The 25106-nt window shown below is 37.2% G+C and overlaps 1 protein-coding gene across 8 annotated transcripts in view; it reads right to left on the bottom strand.

The window, feature by feature from the left end:
* Positions 1 to 25106, bottom strand: part of Marchf1 (membrane associated ring-CH-type finger 1) — a 698633-nt gene that overhangs the window by 267022 nt on the left and 406505 nt on the right. For 3 of the 8 annotated variants that reach the window (XM_090354227.1, XM_090354233.1, XM_090354232.1), the window contains exon 1: positions 17424 to 17504. The exons of 3 other annotated variants lie outside the window; for them this stretch is intronic. Coding sequence is in view for 2 of the 5 variants with exons in the window: in XM_090354231.1 (XP_090210357.1) it covers positions 17424 to 17522 (99 nt within the window). In the remaining 3 variants the exon portion in view is untranslated. Of the gene's footprint in view, positions 1 to 17423; positions 17633 to 25106 lie in introns of those variants that run through there. 2 more of the 8 variants (XM_090354231.1, XM_090354234.1) reach the window with 1 other exon arrangement.

Here is a 25106-nt window from a genome sequence, read left to right as displayed (position 1 = left end):
AAGAATCACAACAAATCAGAGAAAGGCTGGATAAGTGGGACTGCATTAAACTGCAGAGCTTTTGCATGGCAAAGGACATAGCTAGTAAATTAATTAGGAAGCCTACAGAGTGGGAGAAAATCTTCACCAACCAAACAACGGACAAAGGCCTCATATCTAAAATATAGCACCAACTCAAAAAATTGAATCACTCCAAAACTAACCTCCAAAGTAACAACCATCCCATTAAAAAATGGGCCAAAGACTTAAAGAGAGTCTTCTATGAAGAAGAAACAAAAATGGCCTATAGACACATGAAGAAATGCTCAACATCTCTGGTCACAAAAGAAATGCAAATCAAAACAACTCTAAGATTCCACCTCACTCCAGTTAGAATGGCCAGGATCAGGAAAACAAATGACAACAGATGCTGGAGGGGATGTGGCCAGGAGGGATCACTACTACACTGTTGGTGGGCGTGCAAACTCGTTCAACCACTATGGAAAGCAGTGTGGCAGTGCCTCAAAAGGCTAAACATAGAACTCCCCTATGACCCAGAAATTCCACTACTTGGCATTTACCCAATCATCCAGAAACAAGGACATACTAAATCCACTAGCACAACAATGTTCATTGCAGCACTATTCACCATAGCAAAGATATGGAACCAACCTAGATGTCCCTCAGTTGATGAGTGGATCAACAAGTTGTGGTATTTGTACACAATGGAATTCTATGCTGCTGTCAGAAAGAATGACATCGTCCCATTTGTTAGGAAATGGAAAGACTTAGAAAAAATCATATTAAGTGAAGTAAGCCAGACTCAAGGGAACTTAGGCTCAATGGTTTCCCTCATTCATCATAATCAGTAGAAACCTTGGGCTCTACTAGCAGAGATCTGCAATAGAGCAAAATCTTGATACATAAGGCCATATAATGTGAAGCTAATTGAAAGGACCTCCAGGATATTGAAACAAAAGCCATATAATGAATGATTGTTGTCCTTAATGTACTATGTTGTCTCTCATCTCCTTTGCTGTCCCTTGGTTATCTCATATTGTTATAGTATCTCACTTTGTTATCTGATATATTGAATTTATTTGTATTTGGATATTTGAAATTTGATAGGGAAGGGGGGAAAACCAAGACAGGTGGGGGGTGTGGGGGGGAGGGAAATGGGTACCAAGACATGTGAAAGGGTATCAATGTATGTGAATTAATGCACCTTCTATCTGGCAAATATCATGTAACCCTTTTACTAATTACAATTAAAAAAAAGGACCAAGAATCACAACAAATCAGAGAAAGGCTGGATAAGTGGGACTGCATTAAACTGCAGAGCTTTTGTATGGCAAAGGACATAGTTAGTAAATTAATTAGGAAGCCTACAGAGTGGGAGAAGATCTTCACCAACCATACAGCAGAAAAAGGCCTCATATCTAAAATACATCAGCAGCTTATAAAATTAACTCATTTCAAAACTAATCTCCAAAGTAACAACCATCCCATTAAAAGATGGGCCAAAGACTTAAAGAGAATCTTCTCTGAAGAAGAAACAAAAATGGCCTATGGACACATGAAGAAATGCTCAACATCTCTGGTCATAAAAGAAATGCAAATCAAAACAACTCTAAGATTCCACCGCACTCCAGTTAAAATGGCCAGGATCAAGAAAACTAATAACAACAGATACTGGAGGGGAGGTGGCCAGGAGGCATCACTACTACACTGTTGGTGGGAGTGCAAACTCATTCAACCATTATGGAAAGCTGTATGGTAGTTCCTCAAAAGACTAAACATAGAGCTCCCCTATGACCCAGCAATTCTACTACTTGGCAATTACCCAATCATCCAGAAACAAAGACATACTAAATCCACCAGCACAACAATGTTGATTGCAGCATTATTTACCATAGCAAAGATATGGAACCAACCTAGATGTCCCTCAGTTGACGAGTGGATCAAGAAGTTGTGGTATTTGTACACAATGGAATTCTATGCTGCTGTCAGAAAGAATGACATTGTCCCATTTGTTAGGAAATGGAAAGACTTAGAAAAGATCATATTAAGTGAAGTAATCCAGACTCAAAGGAACTTAGGCTCAATGGTTTTCCTCATTTGTCATAATCAGTAGAAATCTTGGGCTCTCCTAGCAGAGATTTGCAATAGAGCAAAACCTTGATAGAAAAGGCCATATAGTAGGATGCTAAATGAAAGGATCTCCAGGAATAGAAACAAAAGCCATATAATGAATGATTATTGTTCTTAATGTACTATGTTGTCTCTCATCTCTTTTGCTGTCCCTTGGTTATCTCATATTGTTACAATATCTCACTTTGTTACCTGATATATGGGATATATTTGTATTTGGTTATTTGAAATTGGATAGGGAACGGGGGAAAACAAGATGAGGGGTGGGGGTGGAGGGGAAGAAAATGGGGACCAAGATATGTGAAAGGGTATCAATGTATGGGAATTAATGCACCATCTATCTGGCAAATATCATGTAACCCTTCTATTAATTACAATAAAAATATATGGAAAATGCACATGGAATAATAAAAGATCTTATATAACCAAAACCTTCATTAGCAGAAAGAACAGCAATGCCAGGAATAGCAATGCCAAACGTCATACTATTACAGAGCTATAGTAAAAAAAAAAAAAAAAAAAAGTTTGGTACTGGCACAAGACCAGGCCTGAGGACCAATTGAATAGAACTGATGACCCACAAATCCACCTACAGATCTATGGTCACCTAATCTTCAATTAGGGAGCCAAAAAGTAGGACCGAGAAAGAATCTTTCCAAAATAAATCTTCAAAGAAACAACCAACCTAATGAAACATGGGCTAAAGACTTACAGAGAGACTTCTCTGAAGAGGAAATAAGAATGGCCAATACACACATGAAGAAATGCTTAGCATCTCTGGCCATAAAAGAAATGCAAATCAAAACAACTTTGACATTCCACCTCACTCCATTTAGATTGGTTATTATTAAAAAATCTAATAACAATAGATGCTGGCGGGAATGCAACCAGAAGGTAACACTATTACACTGTTGGTTGGAATGTAAACTCATTCAACCACTCTGGAATATGGTAATTCCTCAAAAGACTAAACTTAGAGCTCCCCTCTGACCCAGCAATCCCACAGCTGGACATTTACCCAAATGTGCAGAAACAAGGACATACTAAACCCACTAGCACAACAATGTTCATTGTAGCACTATTTACCATACTAAAATATGAAACCAACCCCAATGCCCCTTAGTAGATGATTGGATCAAGAAGATGTGGTACTTATTCACAGAAAGAATGACATCACCCCATTTGTAAGGAAATGGAAAGACTTGGAAAAAAATCATATTAAATGAAGTAAGCCAGACCCGAAGGAACCTTCGTTTCCCTCATTTGTAGTAATTAGTACACATCTAGGGCTCTCCTAGCAGAGGATCACAATAGGTCAAAAGCTATGTACATATGATCATATAGAATGAGGCTAAGTGAAATGAACTAGGATATGGAAACAAGAGGTTTATTTTTGTGATTTTTGTGATTATTGTTCTTAATGTGCTTTGTGAAGTTATTTCTTTTCTGTATTTTTTCCCTCATGGTTTAGCTCATGTTGTTATTGTATCAGAGGTTGTTACCTGGTATACTGTGGTTATTTGTTTATTTGAAATATGAAAGGGAAGGGGAAAATAAAATGACTTGGAGGGGGTGGGGGGAGAGAAAGTTGGAGAAAAACATGAGAAGCGATACCTATGTTCAAGAAGAAATGTACCCACTATCTGATGAATGTTACTGTAATCCCTTTATATGGTACCCCAACAATAAAATACAATTAGAAAAAAAGAAGCACAGGTGCATTTAATCAAACTTATCATTAGACTGTGACTTGCAGCATGCTTTTAATTCTATATTAAGTGCTAGGGCACTTAATATTAAATATATTTAACATTAATTAAATATATTAATAGTAAATATATTAATATTTTAATTATTAAATTAAATGATTATTCATATTAGATATATTTAATCTCTTCCAATTCAAATCTACAGATATTTTTAAATTTTATGGCTAAATATATAATCTCAGTGTCCTACAACATATCAACATATGCTCCTGGAACAGATTTTTAAGGAAAAAATATTTCAAGTCCCTTCATTGACTTCAGTTGTCATTTTTTTGAATGTTTTATTTTGACAATGGTGCTCAATGATTTACTAGAGCTAAACATATGATTCAAGTTAAACCCTACACAGTTCAGACTAGGGTAACAATCACATCTCACCAGGTCTGAGAACATTTCTTCACTCCAGGAATGTAGACTGTGGCACTACCATGTGCCAATGTTGCTGTGAACACTATGACTCTAACACGAACAGAGACAAAACACGTCTCTTTCTAGTATTCTGCTTTCAAGGAAGAGTACAAAAAGTAATTCCAAAGAGTGGTCTCTATTCATTGAACAGAATCTCAAAAAGTAGGAGGATGAGGTAAGGTGCTACAGCACAATCTCAGAAAAAACAGTAAAATAATGCAAGTGAGAAATATGGAGAAAGGAATGGTAAGTGAGTGAAAATCTTAACTTTGAATCTCTGGGGGAGAAATGAGCTTCACTGACTAAAGAAAAGCTCATGGGCCATAAAGAATCCACTAATGAGCAGGAGAATGCTTATACAATGTGTAACTAAGTTGTGTTTCAAAGTTTGCTACTACAAGTTTATCACTTGATACTTGCTAGTCTGATTAGTAAAGGTTCCACTAAACCAAAGCCAAGGGAAATGCCTCCATAAGGGCTGGAAATAGTAAAGGAACAATAGAAGAAAAAGCCAGAGGAGAGAGTAGAGCAAACATCTGAAGTTAACAAAATAAAGAAAAAGTCGCGAGTGTTTCCAAATGTGAAGAGTAGAACAGGGCAAAGGTGTAGAAACTAAAACAAACAGAAAGCAATTAGAAAGGTAGGAAACCAGACTGGGCCAAATGCAAAACAGGCTCTTATTCTGAACACTTTAAATAAATATATCTCTATACAAGTTATATCACAGAACTATACTATCGAGTTGTGAGAGCAAGATGAGAATACTCAGTTCCTTAAGATACTATCTACAATTATTGAGATTTCTGAAAACAACATTACATACGGAAGAATTAAACAAATAATGCCTTTTTGTAGTCATTCGAAATTGATTAAAATAGTAAAATATGAATTATCCAAAAGAAAGAACATTTCTTACATTTGCAATTGTTCAGTTGCCTGTTGGGTTTTTATATGCCATATTCACTTATATGACAAGATATATTTGTACTAAAATGTCTCATGTGTATGTTTTAGGAGCTCTGTTAGGTATAAGAATTTTAAGGAGCTCAATTTAGAAGAACTGAAATTAGTCATTATCAGTGTAACTGCAACGATTATAAAGTTCATTTGGCAGCTGAAATTAACCAATCTAGCAATGGCAAAATAATTTCTATATGTAAATGTGGTATTAAACTAGATTGCCATATCCTTTCAAAATATAGTATAGCAAACATAAAATCTGCATTTAACATCTTTGGAGGCTGATCCAGACAAGGCATACAAATTTATCAAGTGTAGATTCAGACTCTAGAACAAAAAGCACCCATTTACGTTTTACAGAAGACCACTGCACCAGTTTTCCATTGATGCACAGCTAATTCTCAAAACAAGTGATTTTAAACAGCATCTACTTAGCTCCTTATTCTGAAGGGTAGATATTAAGCCCTGGATCAGCTCAAATAATCTCTGAGAGGCTTCTTCAGGCATCTTTCCTTCCAGTGGGGCCTGCTGGTCTAAGCCTCACTCACATGTTCTAGTGACCCACAAACCTGGAGTCCAAAGGTAATAGAAATGAGTGGGGTATAGGATTTATCATTGATGTGCTAGTCTGGTTTATCTCCTTTTTAAGATGAGCCAGAGGGGCAAATTGCAATGGTATTTGTCAGGGATCAGCTCTCACCATTGTTCCTACTCTCCCGTTGGGTGAAGAAAGGAGGCCACAGATGTAGGAAGGGCATTATCAAAGGCTGCAAATGGAAGAGATGATATCAAATGTCTGGGGGGGGATTACTACCATGCAATCACTGTGGCTAAATACAGAAACACATGTTAGAAAAAAGCTATATTTCTCATTAGTAAAAATGAAAAAGCACCTATGGCTCAAAGTAACAAGAATTCTAAGATGACAAGAAAGCAAATTTTGTGCTATAAAAGGCAGAGAACACATCTTCTTTGCTTACCGATATCCTTAGTGTTTCCTGTCACAAACAAGTATTTGTTGAATATATGAACAATTTTAAATCACAGGCATTTTTCCACCAAAAGAGCTAGGATACAAAGACACATTTTTTTGCCAGTCCTGGCTTTGAGCTCAAGGCCTGAGCACTGTCACTGGGCTTTCTCAAGGCTAGAGCTCTACCACTTGAGCCATAGCACCACTTTTGGCTTTTTCTATGTGCGTGGTACTTAGGAATTGAACCTGGGTCTTCATGCATGCTAGGCAAGCACTCTACTGCTAGGCCAAACTCCGGCCTCACAAAGACACATTTTTAATAGCTCAGTGGGTTAGGTACAGTAGCTTTCATATGGCTATTCCCAAAAGATTACTTTGGTTTATTGCTTATTAAACATATGTTATTACAGAGTGTATCATAACTTACTGAGCTGCAAGTTTGTGGACTAGACAATGTGGATAATGAAAGTCACCCCCCTTTCTCTGTGACTGTTTTAAATATTTCTCCCATGTTACTCAGCATTACTTGTTTCAGAGGTAGGGTCTCAGTCTATGTCTCTTCTTCATGAACAGTGTGACCCGGTAACCATTCCAACCAATAAGTCTGGTTATTATACTGCTGTATGACTTCTAAGAGTTGATCATAAAAACATGACTCAATATAACCTCAATTTTTAAATCACCATTCTTAAAACCCTTAGCCTCTATCTAAGGCATCTGACAACTTGAGGATTATTGATGTCTATGGCTAAATGGTCAGTTGATCATCTGTTCTTGGGTTCTTCCTAACCCGGGCCAGACAGGTTAGTGAACAAGCAATAAAATGATTTCAAGTGTTGAGATACACTTTAACGGTTGATACTTTACAACTAGGGCTCCAGGTACTCTGGGGTAGTGAAAAACCCACATTACTATGCCCTACCTAAATTTTGAATGGGTAGACTCCATAATAATAGGACTGTGTATTTTAAGCCAGTAAGATTTAGGTTTATTACATGGTAATAGTGATTATATAAGCAACATGGTACCTGGGAATAAAAAGATGCTGTCATAGAAACACAAAACATATGCGTCGGGCTGGGGAAGTGGTGGCAGCTGAAGCTAGAAGGACTTGTGATGAAAACTTTAGTCATTGGATCTCTGACATCCTGACCACCAGTTCCCCAGCCCAATGCATATGCATTGTGTTTCTATGGCAGCATCTTTTTTATCAGTCATGGGGCTTGAACTCTGGGCCTGGGCTCTGTCAGCTCAAGTTAGTGTTCTTCCACATGGGCCACAATGGTACTTCCTTGTCCCTGTATTTCTGAAGAACCATAACTAATACATCATGAAGAGAGAGCAAAAGGTGGAAGGACATCCAAACAGCTGTTGATTAAAAATGTGAACACAGGCCGGGAGTTTAGCCTAGTGGTAGAGTGCTTGCCTAGCATGCACTAAGACCCAGGTTCGATTCCTTGGTACCACAAACATAGAAAAAAAGTCAGAAGTGGTGCTGAGGCTCAAGTGGCCTTGAGAAAGTCCAAGGACAGTGCTCAGGCCCTCATCTCAAGCCCAGGACTGGTAAAAAAATAAAAATGAGAACGCTTAGAAGAAATTGTCAGTGATTGTACTGTTCTTAATGACAAAAAGGTTGGCAACACTTGCTTATGATGTTTAAAATATCTAAGGGGGTGTATGTGAGATTAAAATGGAGAGACAAACTAAGTAAGGAAAAGCTGTCAAACAAAAGCTTGGACTTGGGTTTGAAAAGCAGAACCTCAACTTCATGAAATGCTTCAAAGTAAATATTAATTCAGAGTTGAAATCAAGGGCATGATTATACAAACCCTTGATTAAGGCTTAAACACTTGGAAGTAGTGTCTCTTGCAGAGACAGGAGCCTTCCAAGAATCTTAAAAATATCCCTGGCAGGCATCTTCAGTTAAACAATTCAATTCTGAGAATTTTAAGGGCTTCACATTCAGCATCTTCACAGAAAATCAAAGTACACAAGAATTTATCAGAGAGAGACTTCTGGGTATGTTTTCTGGTAGAACAGATTATAAATTGAGATGCAAAACTGCATAATATATTTAATAAGACTAGTGAGCCTGGATCTCAAGGGACAAAATCAGTCTGAAATGAAAAGATACCATTGGCCTTGCCACCATTTTGAACAAGAAGAATGTCTGAGTTGCCTTCTCATTTAAATACAAGACACACAGAAAACACTAACTTAGGGAAGTAGTTACAATTCAGAGAGCAGAACAGTGTTTGGGGGAAGTAGGCTAGACTCTGTCTAAGAAATTATGACAAGTGCCTTGCTGGCTTCCCGAATTGCTATGAACCACTTACTGTCAGGTATCTGTTTTGTAAGATTATGTATGAACATTACTCGACATGTTTAAAAGTGCAGTCAATGGGTAACTCATCTGCAGATGGAAAAGAACTATAGTAGAATGCTCAAGAAGCTTCATCTAAAACTATAAGTTTAGGTGAAAGCTCCTGGACTTGTAGTTGTTGGAAAAATAAAGTGATACTTCCAAGACCGGAGAGAAGAAAGATATTATCATTTTTCTCCCTGAAAGGCAAAGAGAAACACAGCATTTTCTATAGTAGTTATAAAGCTAGAATCCAAAAATTATTGACACAGTTTCCATCAAGGTGATTTCTGCACACATCTGCTTTGTTTCTGGGCAGATACATATGTGATTACTTTGTCCAGTGTGCTATTGCCTAACTGATGTTGGGTAAATACCATGTTATAGGCAGTGAGACTTCTGATTTGTTCATTGAAAACTCACACTTAAAACTCGAATTCCATAGAAGTACATGTTTCATGCTGTGAGAATGTGACGATGCATAGAGAGGTGATTTTATTCTCCTAATCACCTCTGTCCACGTGTCTAACATCTGAGAGAATGAGATTTTCTGTAATGACTTTCCCAGCCTTTAAGTCCCTCCCAGAATCACAGACTTAATATCACAGTCACTCACAGTGACGTTTTCTGCTGTGAATCACTCAGATTTCTGACCCACACAATATAAAGGCATTATAAACAAGTTACTTAATGCATTAAAATTTGGGGACAAATCATTACCATGACAACTGAAAAACATTTCTTCTAATTCTGACACATAAAGCTCTCTTCCATGCTTCTTAGGCCTCAAATACAATGTCCAGGTTGGATGCCAACACGGGCAGGCACAAGATCCCTTCTCTGTTTATAACAGCCTGACTACACAGAAACCTGAATCAACTGCACTCAGAGCTGCATTTGTTGCTTCTATGAAAAGTTATTTGGGATTCAAAATAAAAGCTATTGCTAGGAGTTGGATGGTCAAATCTTTGCAATATTGCAGTAATAAAGGTCTAAAGTACTTTCTAATTTGAGTAAAATTGAAAAGCAGAATTGTTTTAGAATTCCATCTGCACAAATTTTAGTCACTGCAGAGTCACAAGCATCTACCACTTTCTTAACAAGAGCCTGTTTAGTTTTACAGGGAGGAATAATTACTTTCTGAAGAGAATGTGCCTGTATGTGAAGCCACAGAGCTGGTGCCTCGCTTCAAATGTTTGCTTTCTGAATCCCATACGACCTTGATTTTCATGGTTGAAAACACAGCATGTCCTATGCCTGCCCCATGCTACGTATTTTTCCCTAAGAAATTCCCTTTTATTCATGGGGACAGTATAAGTAAGCATCAATTCTTAAGAATGCTGAAGCTATCCTACTAAAGTTTTCCCCTTTGCTTTTGTCATCCAGATAAGTTCAATGTGATGAATGGGAAAATCCAAGTGAAAAACAGAAAAGTGATACTCAGCTCCCATGAGCACTCTAGATTTTTTTTTCTTCAGTCTCCTTTTGACTCTCTTAAGAGCAAAGTCTTATTACCAGTTCTATTTGACTGTCGGGTTTCTTTGATTATTTAGCAGGGTAACAGAGACAGGCAGATGTCATTTCTCATCCTCATGTGCAGTTTATGAAAGCGACTGTTCAGGGCTGAGGTGAGATTCCTGGGAATGAGCTGGGGGAAAGCAATACCCAGGCCCTTTTCTTCCCCTTTCCTGGGCCTCAAGTTGAAGGATTATAAATCCAGGCGGGCACTGTCCGCATTCCATTTGTGCTGCAAACAGCTGATGTAAATGTTGACCAATCGGCAAGTTCTAACAACCCTGATTGCTAAAACAGTGTCTTTTTTTTTTTTTTTTTTTTTTTTGTCAGTCGTGGGACTTGCACTCTGGGCCTGGGCGCTGCCCCCAAGCTCTTCAGCTCAAGACTACTGCCCCACCTCTTGAACCACAGGGCCACTTCCAGTTTTCTGGTGATTAACTGAAGATAAGAGTTTTGTGGATTTTAGCACCCGGGCTGGCTTTGAACTGCAATCCTCAGATCTCAGCCACTTGAGTAGCTAGGATTACAGACATGAGCCACTGTGACTAGCTAAAACAGTGTCTTTAAACCTCTTCTTCCTGTGTTCCAAGACTTTTCTACATGGAGCTCTTAGCTCAAGGGATGCCATTGATCAAGATGCATAATATTCATAAACTGGCATGTTGCATGGTGATCGTTGGTATTAACTACTTAAAGATAATAAAAAAATGATTTCAAGAAAGAGCTTTGTTCAATCATCTTTCAAACACAATGACCACACGGGCTTTCATTAACTTAGCCATGAATTCATAATCATTTTTTAAAGATTAACAACAGGGAGGCATTCTAGCATCTACCTACTAAGTGGATATCACAATTTTAAATAGCCTCACAAGGGTATGCTAGTAATTGCTAATTTTTTCATTTGATAATCAATATAACTTGCTACTCAGTCTTACTTATTAATGCACTTTCCCACACCATCTGCTTTTAAAAAATGATGTGAATTATGCTAATTTCATTGCCAAAAGCAAATAATACTATGGAAATTTCCTGACTTCCATTATATAAGGAAGTATTTTAACCCTATTAACATACTCAGTGGAATTCATTCTAAGCACATGGGACTCTTAATATTCAGACTCAGGAGAGTCGTTGGGAAATGCTCCTCTAGAGTAATGCAAGAGAGAATTAGCCTTCTACCCCCTGGCATTCTCCCTCCAGGGTCAGATTCACATGTGCTAAAGATGCATTTCATTTGGTTCATACAGAGTAATATTAACCCATATGCTCTGCTTAAGTATGCTCTCAGCAGAGGTTGTTCATAAATGAATGCTTGTGACAACTTTACCCAAATCCAAGCTATTTACACTTCAGAAATCAGTCACAGCACAGGTAACAAAGCAGAAAGTGATTGCAACTGTATTTTGGCATGTTAACATTTAGGGTTCTTTTTTTGTTGTAACGTGAAACACAAAAGGCATAGGCAATGAAGGGTATCTATTGAATTAGTTCATAGGGAAGACATTTGATCTCTCTCTCTCTCTCTCTCTCTCTCTCTCTCTCTCTCTCTCTCTCTCTCTCTCTCTCTCTCTCTCTCTCCAGAGCTCAGGGCTTAATGAGAACCAACTCTAAGAGAATAATTCATTCTACACCACAAGATTTTAGGAGCAAAATAATTTCTCTTTCCCAAAATTTCACTAAAGCCTGGCGTTTGCAATTGATTCTGGTAGACTGATGTGATGTGTCCTTTGTTTCTACAGACTTTGTTCAAAGAATGTGAAAAAAATGATGGTATTTTAATTATAAAGAAATTACGTAGGATTTGAAATTATAATGACCTGAATGCTAATCTTAGCTCAGTTCTGAAATTCAATGTGGCTTTTGTAACTTTTTTCTGCTTTTAAGTACAAAATGAGACTCGACACATCTATCATTTGGTACACTTAAAAATAAAGACAAATATTTAAAAGACTTATTTTTCCAATTCACTGAACTTCACAATTTTTGAATAACAATTTTGCAGCTACCCCTTGAGGAAACAACAATAAACAACAACAAAAAAAACCCATAGGTTAAATGTGAGAGTGACATACTAGGAAAAAAGTAAAAGAAGCTAAGTATACTCTGGGATATAGAACGGAAAATTTAAAGTAGATAATTTTAACATAATCCAAATAATGGCCAAGATAAATTCATGCACAAACAAAAATATTTTTGTTTCCTCTCATTTCTTTGTAAAGCACATTTGTCACAGGAAAGGAAGGCTCATAGCCTTTTCTTTTCTCTTTTGTGACTCCTCGATCTCAGGAATAACCACTGGGTACTGATGGAGAATACAGTAGCTGATATTGCAATACTAGAATCATCCAAAGTATGACTGAAACACTTGTGAGTTTAAGAGACATTTACCTACAAGGCCAAGAGAATTATAATGTATGTCTTAGAGTATGACTGAATATTAAGATTCATGTACAATTTCCAAATTTACAGGAGAAAATTAAGTCACTATCAGAGGGCTAAGAAGTTGAAGAATGAAATTTACTACCCTTGTAAAAGACAGATGTCTTATGGGCCCAAAGCTCTACTATGAATTAATTACAACTTAATAAGTGGTTTAGCATAACTTAAAAAAGAAGAAAAAAGAAAGGAAAGATTAATAGAAGCAAAGCATAATTAGAAAAGAAAAAGGTATTAAGACGCTAATCTGGTTGTCTCTTAACGCTCATTAGAACAAAACAAGTGTGATACCATGTACATCTTTAGAGAAATATCTTTCCACAACATCCTGGTCTTCCCAAGGTGTAGGTAAATTATTTTAGCCAAACCATTTCATTCCATGCTACTAAGGAGATTAATTGGTATTTTCCCTCCCAGAACTCACTGGGGCTTGCACTCATATATTCTGTCACTAATTTAAATATATCTAGATATAAAATAAAGTCAATCTGTGGAATTATACTAAACCCATACCTTTGTCATAGATTTACGTTTATCTAATTCATAACAAATTGAAGTGGCTATGATCATCATTCTGGCTGTCCTATTAAAATCTGCACTGTGCTAATAAAATCTTGTAAATGAAATAGAAGAATGGGTCACTGATTTTTAACTGGAGCTGATGTCTCTGAAAGAAAAAATTATACCCAGTCCAAATAAGTAAATCTTTAGAATCTTATGCCATGCAAAAAATATCACATTATATATTCATCAATAAATTTGAAGTTGTCTTTTACAGCCTAGGATTTCAATAGTAGTTAATAAATACATTTGTATTTTCTTTTGGTTTTTCCACAAATGGCAAAATTAGAGAGGGAAAAAAAACTTATGTCATTAGTAGATTCGTTTTTCAGAGTCTCTGAGTTTCTAGTGAAGTAGAAATTAAATTGGCTTATGTTTAAGTTAGCAACTTCTTAATTGTGAATTCTGATTATCTGCTCAAATATGCACATGGAATCTTTGGCTAAAACAAGCAAAAACAATAAGAAATTAAAAATCAGATATCTCATTTGCTCAACAGATGCTTAACCTCCCGGTAGCAGAAATCACTTAACTTACAGAAAACATTTGCTGTATTCCATAATCCTGATTTCTAACACAGAGGACACATATTTTAATTTAGCTGCCTATATTAAAAGACATTTATTGCTGTTTAGGATTCGCTTATCAAATGAGAGAGACAGATAACAATGGGGAAAAGAGATAACTGATAAAGATGCATAACACTTGTAAACTGCTTTGTTGGATGGGAATTCCTTTTTACAACTACTTAATGATAAAAACAGAATAAAGGTTACACACATATAAAGAAGTTATTAATGGTCTATACAGTTTAATAATTTGTCCAATAGAAACGTTTAACATCCTTTAGAAACAAAGATGTATTTGAAACCTTAAAAGTACTTCTTAGCCCGGCACAGTGGCTCATGCCTGTACTCCAAGCTACTCAGAAGGCTGAGATATGAGGATTACAGTTCAAAGCCAGCCCAGGAACTAAAGTCAGTGAGACTCATCACAAGTTAACCAGTAGAAAACCAGAAATGGTGCTGTGGCTCAAGGGTTATGGCAGTAGCCTTGAGCTGAAGAGCTCAGGGGGAAAAATATATATAATATATATATATATATATATAGGCTTGAAGTTTCCATTCATTTCTCACAGTCAATCTAGTTTTTCTCCTGTAAGAACTCCACTGACTTGCCTTGTGGAAAGTATTGTTACATTTTCTAAGGAAAGTTCCCTACCTATACTACAGAAGTGGAAATCCCCTTTTAAAAAACCGCCAATATACCGTAAACATTGCTTTTGTTTGAACTGAGGATCTCCAGAGAAACAAGTAGCCATCCAGAGTCAGGGAGTCATCCACTTTGACATGACAAATTCAACAGGCCTCTAGACATTCACTGAGGGAGCCGGAAGGAGGACATGCTCAGCAGAGGGTCACAGGGGCTCCCTAGTAATGGGGCTGTGATCATATCAAATGATGTGTGTCAAAACTAACTCCAAGAAGTGCAAACAATACCTTTTTGTTATTTTACTTTGGCTTCAGAGTTTTTTTTTTCCCTTCCTTTATCACTGTTTGTTTCCTGCACGTTTTGTCTTGTATGTAAGTTTATCCATCTTTGGGAAAGTAAGGAGGAGCATAGAAATGGTGGGGCAAGGATGAATAAATACAGCAATGAGACACAATAGACATTATGCTGAAAATGAACTATGCAACTTGTGGGAGCGATTAGAGGGAAAAATTGGGAGAGGACAAGAGTGGGTGACGCTGTTCAAGAAGAAATGTACTCATTAGCTGACTTACGTAACTGTCACCCCTCTGTACAACACCTATAAAATAACAATTTGAAAACAGTCACTGTGGCTCACATTTTCATAGCTCTCCCAGAGTAAACTCTTCCTACGATAATGCAAAAATCTCTTCCCAAAGTCATTTGTGTCCATCATTATTTTTTAATATGTAACTATGATCTGAAACACATGCTCGCTTCTACACAAATAGGTGTATTTTTCATATGAATATGGATTACTTTCCTCAATAAAACGCATTGATTTTCCTTGTTAGGGGAGACTATTGCTTCACAAATTATCTCTACTGATCCCTTACTGACTACAAGTAAGAAATCTCTATCTAGTCCCTTATCTCCTGGTTGTGCTTATTCTGCAAGAAGAAATGTACTACATTGGTCATCCTATCAAAGTGTGTTTGCCTTGAAACAAAAAAATACTTGTTTCCATACAAATACTTGCAAAGTTTGATGACAATGTTTGAAAATATACACTAGTACCACTGTACTATTGCAAAAGCTAAGCAAGAGCATGAGTCCATGAGTTCAATTACTGGCAAGAAAGGAAAGGAAAAGAGAGGAGAGGAAAGGAGAGAGGAGAGGGGAGGGGGGAGGAGAGAGGAGGGGAAGGGGAGGAGAGAGAAGGGATGGGAAGGAGAGGGAAGGGGAAAGGAAGGGAAGGAGAGAGAGAGGGAGGGAGGGAATGAAGAAAAGAAAGATTTTCAAGCCATGTAAGCCATTCCACTTTATCTGATTCATGCTAAGTGGAAATCTGTAGCAGCAGAGATCTGATAGGAAATTCAAAGGAAGTGGTGTTTTCATTTCTTGTCATTCCAGATACCCAACAAATTGATACTTAATAATTAAAAAAAAAACTGGACTCAAAAATCTTATGAAGTTTTCATCAATACATGGTAACTTTGCCCAAAGATTTAAGTTGTAAGTAAGTAATCTCTAATGCTTGCATATCTTGCTCATGGTATTCCATATCTGTTTTCACAGGATTGCTCCATGTCCCCTCTTTCTCTTAACACACACTGATGTATTTAAGACATCGCCAAATCATAGGAAAGATATAGTACAGAATTTCCAACTAATATTGATCTACAGAGTTTCATTACCAAATATATTTCCTTCTCAGAGACTGTTGTGCAAATGTTGAAGCAATTGCTAAAGTAAAAGGCTGTCACATACTAACTTAGGGAGAAAACTCTCCTGAAGTTTTTTGCATACTCCAGCTACATCAAGAATTCATTACTCTTGGATGACATTTTAGAAAACAGGTAAAAGAAAGCAGGAAGGAGCTGTAAATATCTTGTCATTTGTAGATATATGCAAGATTAACCACTTCCTATCAAGCCCACTTGATACTTCAATTGCTGTTTCAAACTTTTGTTTGTTGTTTCTTCTGTCTTGAGCATATATCCCTGAGCAAAAAGATTAACCTAAAGACCTGGAATAGGAAAAGTTCATCACCTACAAAAATAAATACATACGTACATACATACGTAGGTACATATATACATATACATACATACATATACATACATACATACATACATACATACATACATACATACATACATACATGGCTGTAATTCTTTTAAAAAGATACAAGAGGACTACAGATTCAGTTCTGTTTTGAGGGACAGGGTCTCTGCTGGTAGTCTAGGCTAACCTCAAACTCCCTGTCCTTTTGTCACAATCTCTCTAATGTGGGGATGCAAAGTGTACATTGGACTTTTAAATGAGTGCCTGCTTCATTTTTAATTTCTAGAGCCCTCTGAGGGGATCTTAGCAGTACTTACTTTTCACCCAGTGTGCTTTACTCTGTTCAATCCCTTTCTTAAAACCCTTTGAAACACGTGTGCATATCCAAACTTTCATACAACTTAGCATATCAATAACGGGTTAGTTTCACTCCAAAACAATGTCTAAATATAATAAGCTCAATATTATATACTATGTTGTCTCAAACGATGTTTTTAACATAAATAATAAAATATAATGGAACAACATCAAGTAAAAGTCACATACATCCATACACTACCAATAAATGGGTCTGCTGCTTTGTGTAGAAAGTTACTTTCAAACATGTTAGCTTCATGAGCAGTGAGCAGAATGAGTAATCATCAACGATCGCAATGTCTGAAAACGGACAATAGTAACACCCCTGACCAATTCAGGACATCTGGGTTATACCCCATGAGTCAAAGATGCTAACAGTGGCCCCAGAGATTGCTCCAAAAAAGGCTGGCAGTGTTTATCTGTTAAAGGCCAAATGTCCTTACTGATCTGTTTCCATTCTCCATTCAGAAAACAACTTAAGTTTCCTATGTCCCTATTACAAATGATTCTCTCCTAATCTTCTATTAGAAGCTGACAGCTAGAATTCAGCTGCTCTTAAACTTCAACCACATCCTGTTGCTCACAGTAAGAAAAGAGAGAGAGCAAGCAAGGGAGTGAGCGAGCAGGCGAGCAAGCTGTGTTGGCTCCAATCCGTGGTTCTCTAATTTTGTCAAGGCAAATCTCCTCTTACCTCGCCTTCCTTGTTCTTCTCTTTGTTTCTGCCCATTGAACTTCTCCCATTGCTGGCAGTCTCCCGAGCAGGGATTACAGAAATCTGGTGCAGGGGCATATTGGCAGGGCTGCAGGTTGCCAGGCCCTGATTGGACGCCTGATCTCTTCACTCGCCCTCAGCAGCCCACCTGCACAATTGTTCATATCCTTGCTTTGCCAAGCTCAGGTCTAAATAAAAAGGGGGGAAAAATAGTGTTTGAGATAGGGTGCGGCCAGTGCCAGGGTCTTCTGGCTAAAATGTCAAGTCCACTGAAAGGGGAATTGGAAAGGTACATGAGGGCAAAATTATCCAGGGAGTTTTGCATTCTCCAAAGGAGGATTTACTGCAAGTCATAACTGTACTGCTTTGTCACCGAAGCACCCCCTCTCCCCTCAGAGCATTGTGGGAGACAATTCAATTTCTATGGTACCTAATAACTGTCATGGAAACCAAGGAAACCCAGGTCTCACAGGCCCTTATTAGCAACCGCTTCCTTTAATGGCACACACTCCCACAATTGCTGCAGGGCTGACACTTCTGCTTTTGTTTCCCACCCTCGTGCCCCCCCCCACATTCCCTGGGAGCCCACTAAGCACCCAGAGAAGCTGTATCCTGCTGACTAGGTAAATAAGCAGAAGGCTGAAAAGCTAGTGTCCTAGTTAGAGTCAAATCTCTTCCTTGAAAAGCTCCGTAGCAGGCTCTGTCCTTCATGCTTCTAATGTCTGCAATAATCTGCTTAGGTCAGAGGACTGCCTGTAAGTGAAGAGCAGCCACTATGGTGGGAGAGATAGAAGGGAAGGAGAGAGAGAGGGAGGGAGAGAAAGGAAAGGGAAGAGAGAGGAGACAGGAAGAGGAGTTGACAGAGGAGAGAGACTGAGCGGGATTGCACAGCCTATGGAAAGCTAACTGTTGGTTGCATGTCTTGGTAATAGACAACAAAATCAGTAGGCATTAGCAGTGAGCCCTAGATCTCTGCCCTGCTCTCTCAGTGTGTGCCTGTGACTCTGCCTTGCTCTTCCATGAAGGAAATGACTCGGCTAACAGCTTTTCTGTTATCCACAGAATTAAAGAATTTGGAGAAAATGAACAATGAATTACAGGGTCTGCTCTTTATAAACAAAGCCAAGTGACTTTTTAAAATAGTTTAATCTTTCAGAGAAATGAAATCTTTAAAATATACTAACTGTAAAAATCACATTTCTCGGTGATTTCTTCTTCTTTGAGGGCCTTCTGTCTTTACAAAGTTTTCTTCTTTCATTTGATACATTTTCTGGACATTATGAATAGATCAGGTATCCCAATGTCTTTTTGTTGTTGTTTTGTTTTGTTTTTGTTTTTTTTTTGGTCAGTTGTGGGACTTCAACTCTGGCCCAGGACACTGTCCCTGAGCTGTTCAGATCAAGGCTATTGCCCTATCCCTTGAGCCACAGTGCCACTTCCAATTTTCTGGTGGCTAATTGGAGATAAGAGTCTCACAGACTCTTAGTGGCCAGGCTGGCTTTGAACCTTGATCCTCAGATCTCAGCCTCTTGAATAACTAGGATTACAGGCGTGAGGCACCACACCTGCCTTTCCCAATGTCTTTTGTGTTTGTTCAGTCCCCCAAAATAGACAGAGATGGAAACAGATATTTTCATCCCAAGGTGCTGTTTTATAAGTTAGAATTTATCTCTAGTCAAACAGATATTTCCATTTCACAATGATGATGACAGTTCCAATAGGATACTATAATATTTAAGCTTCATGTAGAAAGGAAATTTGGTGAAGGTGGTTATTCTGTTTGTAACAAAACCAAAAGTAAACAGTATAGAGATAGCCCCAAACTCTATTTACTGTAACCTTCTTCTAGGAGTTGCACAAAGGGTTTGTCATTTAATGAATCCATCTTTAATTTCAACAATTTCATCATTTTCCATGTTTTGTCAAGTCCTTCCCCGTTATGCAGCTCTTTTTATCTCAGTCACCTTTCCATGGTTTTCATCTCTACCGTTCATCATGCCAGGCCAAGGAGATTTTAAAAAATGCATAGTTAGTAAACCCAAGTCCCAGTAGTATGGATTCCAATTCAGCAAAGCTTGGTGGGGCATTGAAATAGACACTTTTTAGAATAATCACAGTTGATTCTTCAACTAAGTCTGAGAAGAACTATGTCAGTGAAACAGCCTTAGCACAACAAGCTATAGTTTGTGCAGCTACAACTTCTTGATTTAGAAGAAAAAAAGAGGTCATACCACATTTAACTTGATATTTGTTCATTGTCAGCCTTAGGTTACAAAGTGTATTTGTAGCATTACAGAAGTTTGAGTAAAAGGTCTGAAGGCCAACCCCTTCCGGACAATGCCACTTCCAAAGTTAAGTTGAGAACATGCAAACATTTCTGTAGTTTACAGATCACATCTGTGATCCATAAGTGTGCAGGGGACCTTTCCTGTCTTTAAGAATGGTTGTTAATCCTTCCTTCTAGGATTGTCTTAATTAAGAGAAAGTTGGAAATAGAAGTCTGTAAATCTAATAGTCTGTGACAAATACTAAAACTGTAAATTATAAGCATCCTTAGAAAAGTAATATTGTCAGTGTTCAAACCCATGAAAGATTCCATTAAAAACCAAGACAATTTTTAAGATAAAATGAGACTTCTATACTCTTGCTGAAATATTCATTAAAGAAACTGGAAAGGAGATTTTTAGCTTGAATTAACTCAGTGGCTGTCTTAATCCTGTATTTCATTATGCATGTGAAGTTATCCTTTGTTTACTATGAGATTTTTTTCTAAAAAATAATATTTTTAATTTTAAGTTAATTTGATTTATATGGTTGAGCTGTTTCAATTAGCTTTCCTGTATCCTAAAACAGAATATAAATTGAATTTCCAGAAAAGGATATTTGTGGGTTTTTCTTTAGAACATTTTATATACTAAATGAGAGGAAATGTGCTATATCTCTTTTTTATAATTTTTTATTGTAATTAATAAAAGGGTTACATGATATTTGCCAGATAGAAGGTGCATTAATTCACATACATTGATACCCTTTCACATGTCTTGGTACCCATCACCCTCCCCCCCAGCTATATCTCTTTTTAAAAGCATATTCGAACTAAGCAAACCAATACACATTTGTGAAGTATTGTATTAGGAATTGAGCTCCTAAAATTTTCAAATTGTATCAGTGGGACAACCATGTTTTAACACTATTATCTAAGATAGGGCTGTTTTGGTACCGTGGCATGCATACCACTAACAGCAATGAGTTACACGCATCCACTTCCTCTCCTACAGCAGCATCAAGTGTTCTGATATGTAGGGGCATGAAGGTTCTGGTGTGACTGCTTAGAAAACAAGCCAAGGGCTCAGCAAACTCGGGATGCTGCATTTGTCCTGTGGGAGCACTGCCTATTTCACACAATAATTAGCTTCCAAGAAAGTAACGAAATACAGATGCACTCAGCAACTAAGCTCTAAAAAGCATTAGCTATAGAGGAAAGCCATTCAACTCACTTGTATTGCACACACAGCTAACAATACATGATCCAGAATTCTAAGCTTTTCTTTGCATGTGTGTAGAAACTATGAACTATCATTACTGTTCCCCGGTAGTGTTGATTCTCTACCTGGATAAGGTTAGCTCATCTCAGGGAAAAATGGCCTCTTCTTCATGTTCTCTCTCCATGCAAAACTGCATGTGGCCCTCCCTGGAAATCCTTGACTAGCACCTGTAACCCAGGTAAATGACAGTACCTGAGGGCAGGGGGAGTTCCCCAGACTCTAAGATTACTTCCTCTTCCTCTGACATCACTTCCTCATCTGCTCGGGTCACACACTCCTTCAGAGAATGAAAGGTTCCCCAAACTCTAAGGTCACTTCCTCATGGGATATGGCCATATCTCCTTCTTGCTCTTGCTATACAATCTCTCTCTGCGTCATTAGTTTCCACCCTATACTAGAATTGTCCAACAGTTTGGCTCTCACAAATAAACTCTTTTCTCCCTGTATCATGTGACATTCTCCTTTCAGAAACTCTTACAGATACTATTCCCAATATGTATCTTATTTGTTCAGTGTCCACAACCTAGTTAGAACTGTCTGAATTTGGCATCTGTAATGGATTACTGTGCTACTCAGAGCTCAGTTTTCCTTGAAATAATTTGCTTTGGTCCTTCTTCTTGTCCTTGGTATCCTAGTACACAAAAGAAGATTAAAATAAAATATGCTCTAGTTCACTTTCATAAAATTCATCCCAATTTTGGTCAATTCAATTTAGATCCAAACAGTACAAGAGCGAGGACTCAAATTTGCATTCCCAAAGCTATAGACATGGCATTGGAAATATAAACACAACTACATAGACATAAAAACTTATGACTCTATAGACATAATGTTTTATTACATAGATTATTATGTATCTATGACATACAAACCCTCAGCCTAATTTTGATTATGTTCTAAAATCTAAGTGACAGTTATTGTATATTGAGATTCAACACATCATTTGAAATATGATGTAAAAATCTATGTTAATAAATTCTTTAAAATGTTTTAAAGAGGTTTATAATGAATGTAATTAAGCACAGAGGAAATATAATATTAGGCAAAGACAAGGTATGAAGAATCCAGTATTGCATTAATTGGACAGACTGATAAAGCAATGCAAGAGACATTTATTAAGCATCTTCTGAGTCTTCTGGACTGTACTGGAAATGAAAGGGCAAGAGGTAATGTTTGCAGTCCTGTGTTATAATCTCCACATTCAACTACACATCATTAGAGAGATGTGACCTACACAAGAAAATCAGTTTAAGAAATTCACAATGTAGTATTAATATTGGAAAGATAACATTGAAAACAAATGCAAATGTCAAAGGTTTGAGTACTAAGAAAGCACAATTCTAAATCAGTCAAGAAAGTTGTAAGGCCACACATTAGGCCATGTATGGTCCTTAGAATATGATACTGATAGAAACTTAGAGAAGGAACAACAGCTTAGAAAAAGGGAAAACAGCTATGATGTACAATGTCAAAATTATAGACACATGGATCTATAATGTAGTTAAGAATTTTAAATGATTAGAAAAAATAGAAAAACAGTACTCTGCACTGAGGAAAGGATATTTTAAAATGAATCCTTAGGAATTTTTTGTTAAAAAAGAGAAAAAAAAGGATGGAATGGCTTTTCAATCATTTCCAATAAAGGTGTTGAATGGCTGCTGTCAGAGATTGTTACGGAGAATACAAGACACGTCTTCATTGCACAAGGCCCTGGTACCCAGTAAGGGACAAGAAGAAAGGATCTAGGTGCTACAGCTACATTTACTATGGAAATGCTGAAGCATGTTCTTAAATTGAAGAGGAAGGGAACAACTCAAACTAGCCAAATAAAGAGAGAGAAAAAATATTGATTATCATGGCTTGTTCTGAATTTATTAAGATGTATGCAATGTAACAGAGAATTTATAAAATGTTATGGTTTGAGGTTTTATATTTGTTTTTCAGATACTTAAAATTCAGTTACTTGGTAGTGTCTCTTGCTGTGTCTGTTGTAACTAGAAGGACATCCTTTTAATGTGGAAGATCTTTTGAAACTTTTTTGGGAAAAAAAAGCAAATGAAAGATCAAGTTTTAGCACAAAAGGTGATGTTCTGGGCTAATGTTCAAAATCTTCGCTTGCATTCTCTGGCAAGTATTCATCTAAGTTTTGTCCAGGTCTATGTCTAGATATACTGCAACAGAGTCATGCAATTGATTTCAGTCTTTTGAGGACCTGATAATAAACAGAGCAGCCATTGAAATGGGGGATAATTGCAGCAGACATTAACTTTCACTTGTGCTTATTTTGAATTATACTATGCACATAGCAAAAGAATATCATCATGAACACTATCTTTCTATTAGCATAATGAGACTGATTGCTTTTCTTTTCTAATTTATTATGAAATTTCAAAAAATTAATTCTCTAAAAATTTCTAAAACTTAAATAAGATGAGCAGGTATTAAGAACTAATTAGCTGGCTGACACATGTTATAATGAAATTCCATTTTCTATGTTATCTTCTTGGCAATTAGTGGAAATAACTGATGTAAGTAACGTGGAATTAATGTTTGAAAGTGCAATGTGCCCATGTGCATAGGGAGGTCTCCACTTTCATATCACCAGAAGCGCATAAACCTTGGATCTGACCAGCACAACCTATCTGAGACCTTCAGTGGCTTAAGGAAAGAATCAATAGTTTCCCATCACATAGACATTATCATTCATTTGTATCGGAAAATTAAAGGGTACATTCAATGACATGCTTCCTATATTTAAAGTTCAAGCTAAGAATTGGCCCTGACACTCCTGGTCAAGCAGATGGACACAAGAAAAAGCCAGTGATGTTATCCTGGATACTTAACTAAAATTTAAGCCTGGATATAGGAAAATTTCCCTTATTTTTATTCCCTTAGAGGGATTTCTCTTACTTTGTTAGCCTTGAATAGAAAATAGAATCACAGGATTTTGACATTTTGGAAGGAGATTAGAAAGTACTCTATTGTTTTTGAAAGACAACTGACTAGACTACATCCTTGGAGATAAGGTATTCTGACATAATTAAAGAAGGTGTTTCTACCAGCAGATGACAGAGATCCTGTGTGAACCATCTGCCGGCTCAGATACTTCAGCTCTTTCTCCAAAACTGGCTCAGTTAATGAGTATGAGTATAGGGTAGACGTGTTTTAAATAAGAACTATATGATAAACACAATTGCTTAAGACATTAATTTTCTCTTCATTTATTTATTACTAGTAGGTTTTCTACAAGTCATATCATTTATAACATAATTATTAATCATAAACTTGCTCTTTGGAAACTGCAATTTGCTGTTTTTTTAATGTTTGAGTGTTTCATAATTTGATAATTATTAAGATTAAGAGACATAGTTCCAAAATCTATTTGCATGCCTGCCTGCCTCCTCTCTCTCCCTCTCCCTCTCTCTCTCTCTCTTTCTTCTTTCTTCTTTTTCTTTCTTTCTCTTCTTCTTTCCCTCCCCCTTCTCTTCCCTTCCTTTCCTTTCCCTCCTTCCTTTCAACCTCCCTCCCTCCTTCCCTCCCTTCTCTCCTTCCTTCCTTCCTTCCTTCCTTCCTTCCTTCCTTCCTTCCTTCCTTCCTTCCTTCCTTCCTTCCTTCTTTCCAGCAATTGATTTGAACTCAGAACCTTGCACTTGTTAGGCAGTACTCTACTACTCAAACCATACCCACAGTAGCACTTTTTGCTTCATTTTTCAGATAGGGTTCACTCATTTTACCTAGGCTGGTCTCAGACCACAGTCGTCCTATGTATACCTCCTGTACTTGAAATTACATACGTAAACCACAACATCTACCACGTTTATTAAGATAAATCTTGAGTGTTTGACCTTGTTGACCTGAGACTGCCTCATCTCTTCCTCTGAGTAGCTGAGATTGTATTTGTGAACAAGATGGCCAGCCATGGCGTCTCCTCACACGGTCCTCTGGTGATGAAAAATGTCTAGTTTAAACATGCATGCAATTATTATATTCAGAATAAGTAATTGTTATGACACTGATTTTTCAGCATAAGGAAAATTTTGAGAAGTGTTTTAAGACATGATAGGTCAATATTCAGACAGTTAATCTATTTACTCCTCTTTAACTAAGACATATTTTC

Source organism: Megascapheus bottae, chromosome 20, assembly GCF_031878675.1.
Source record: "Megascapheus bottae isolate mThoBot1 chromosome 20, mThoBot2.hap1, whole genome shotgun sequence".
NCBI lineage: Eukaryota > Metazoa > Chordata > Mammalia > Rodentia > Geomyidae > Megascapheus > Megascapheus bottae.
Note: the sequence above shows the minus strand (reverse complement) of the source record. Positions and strands in the feature narration are given on the sequence as shown.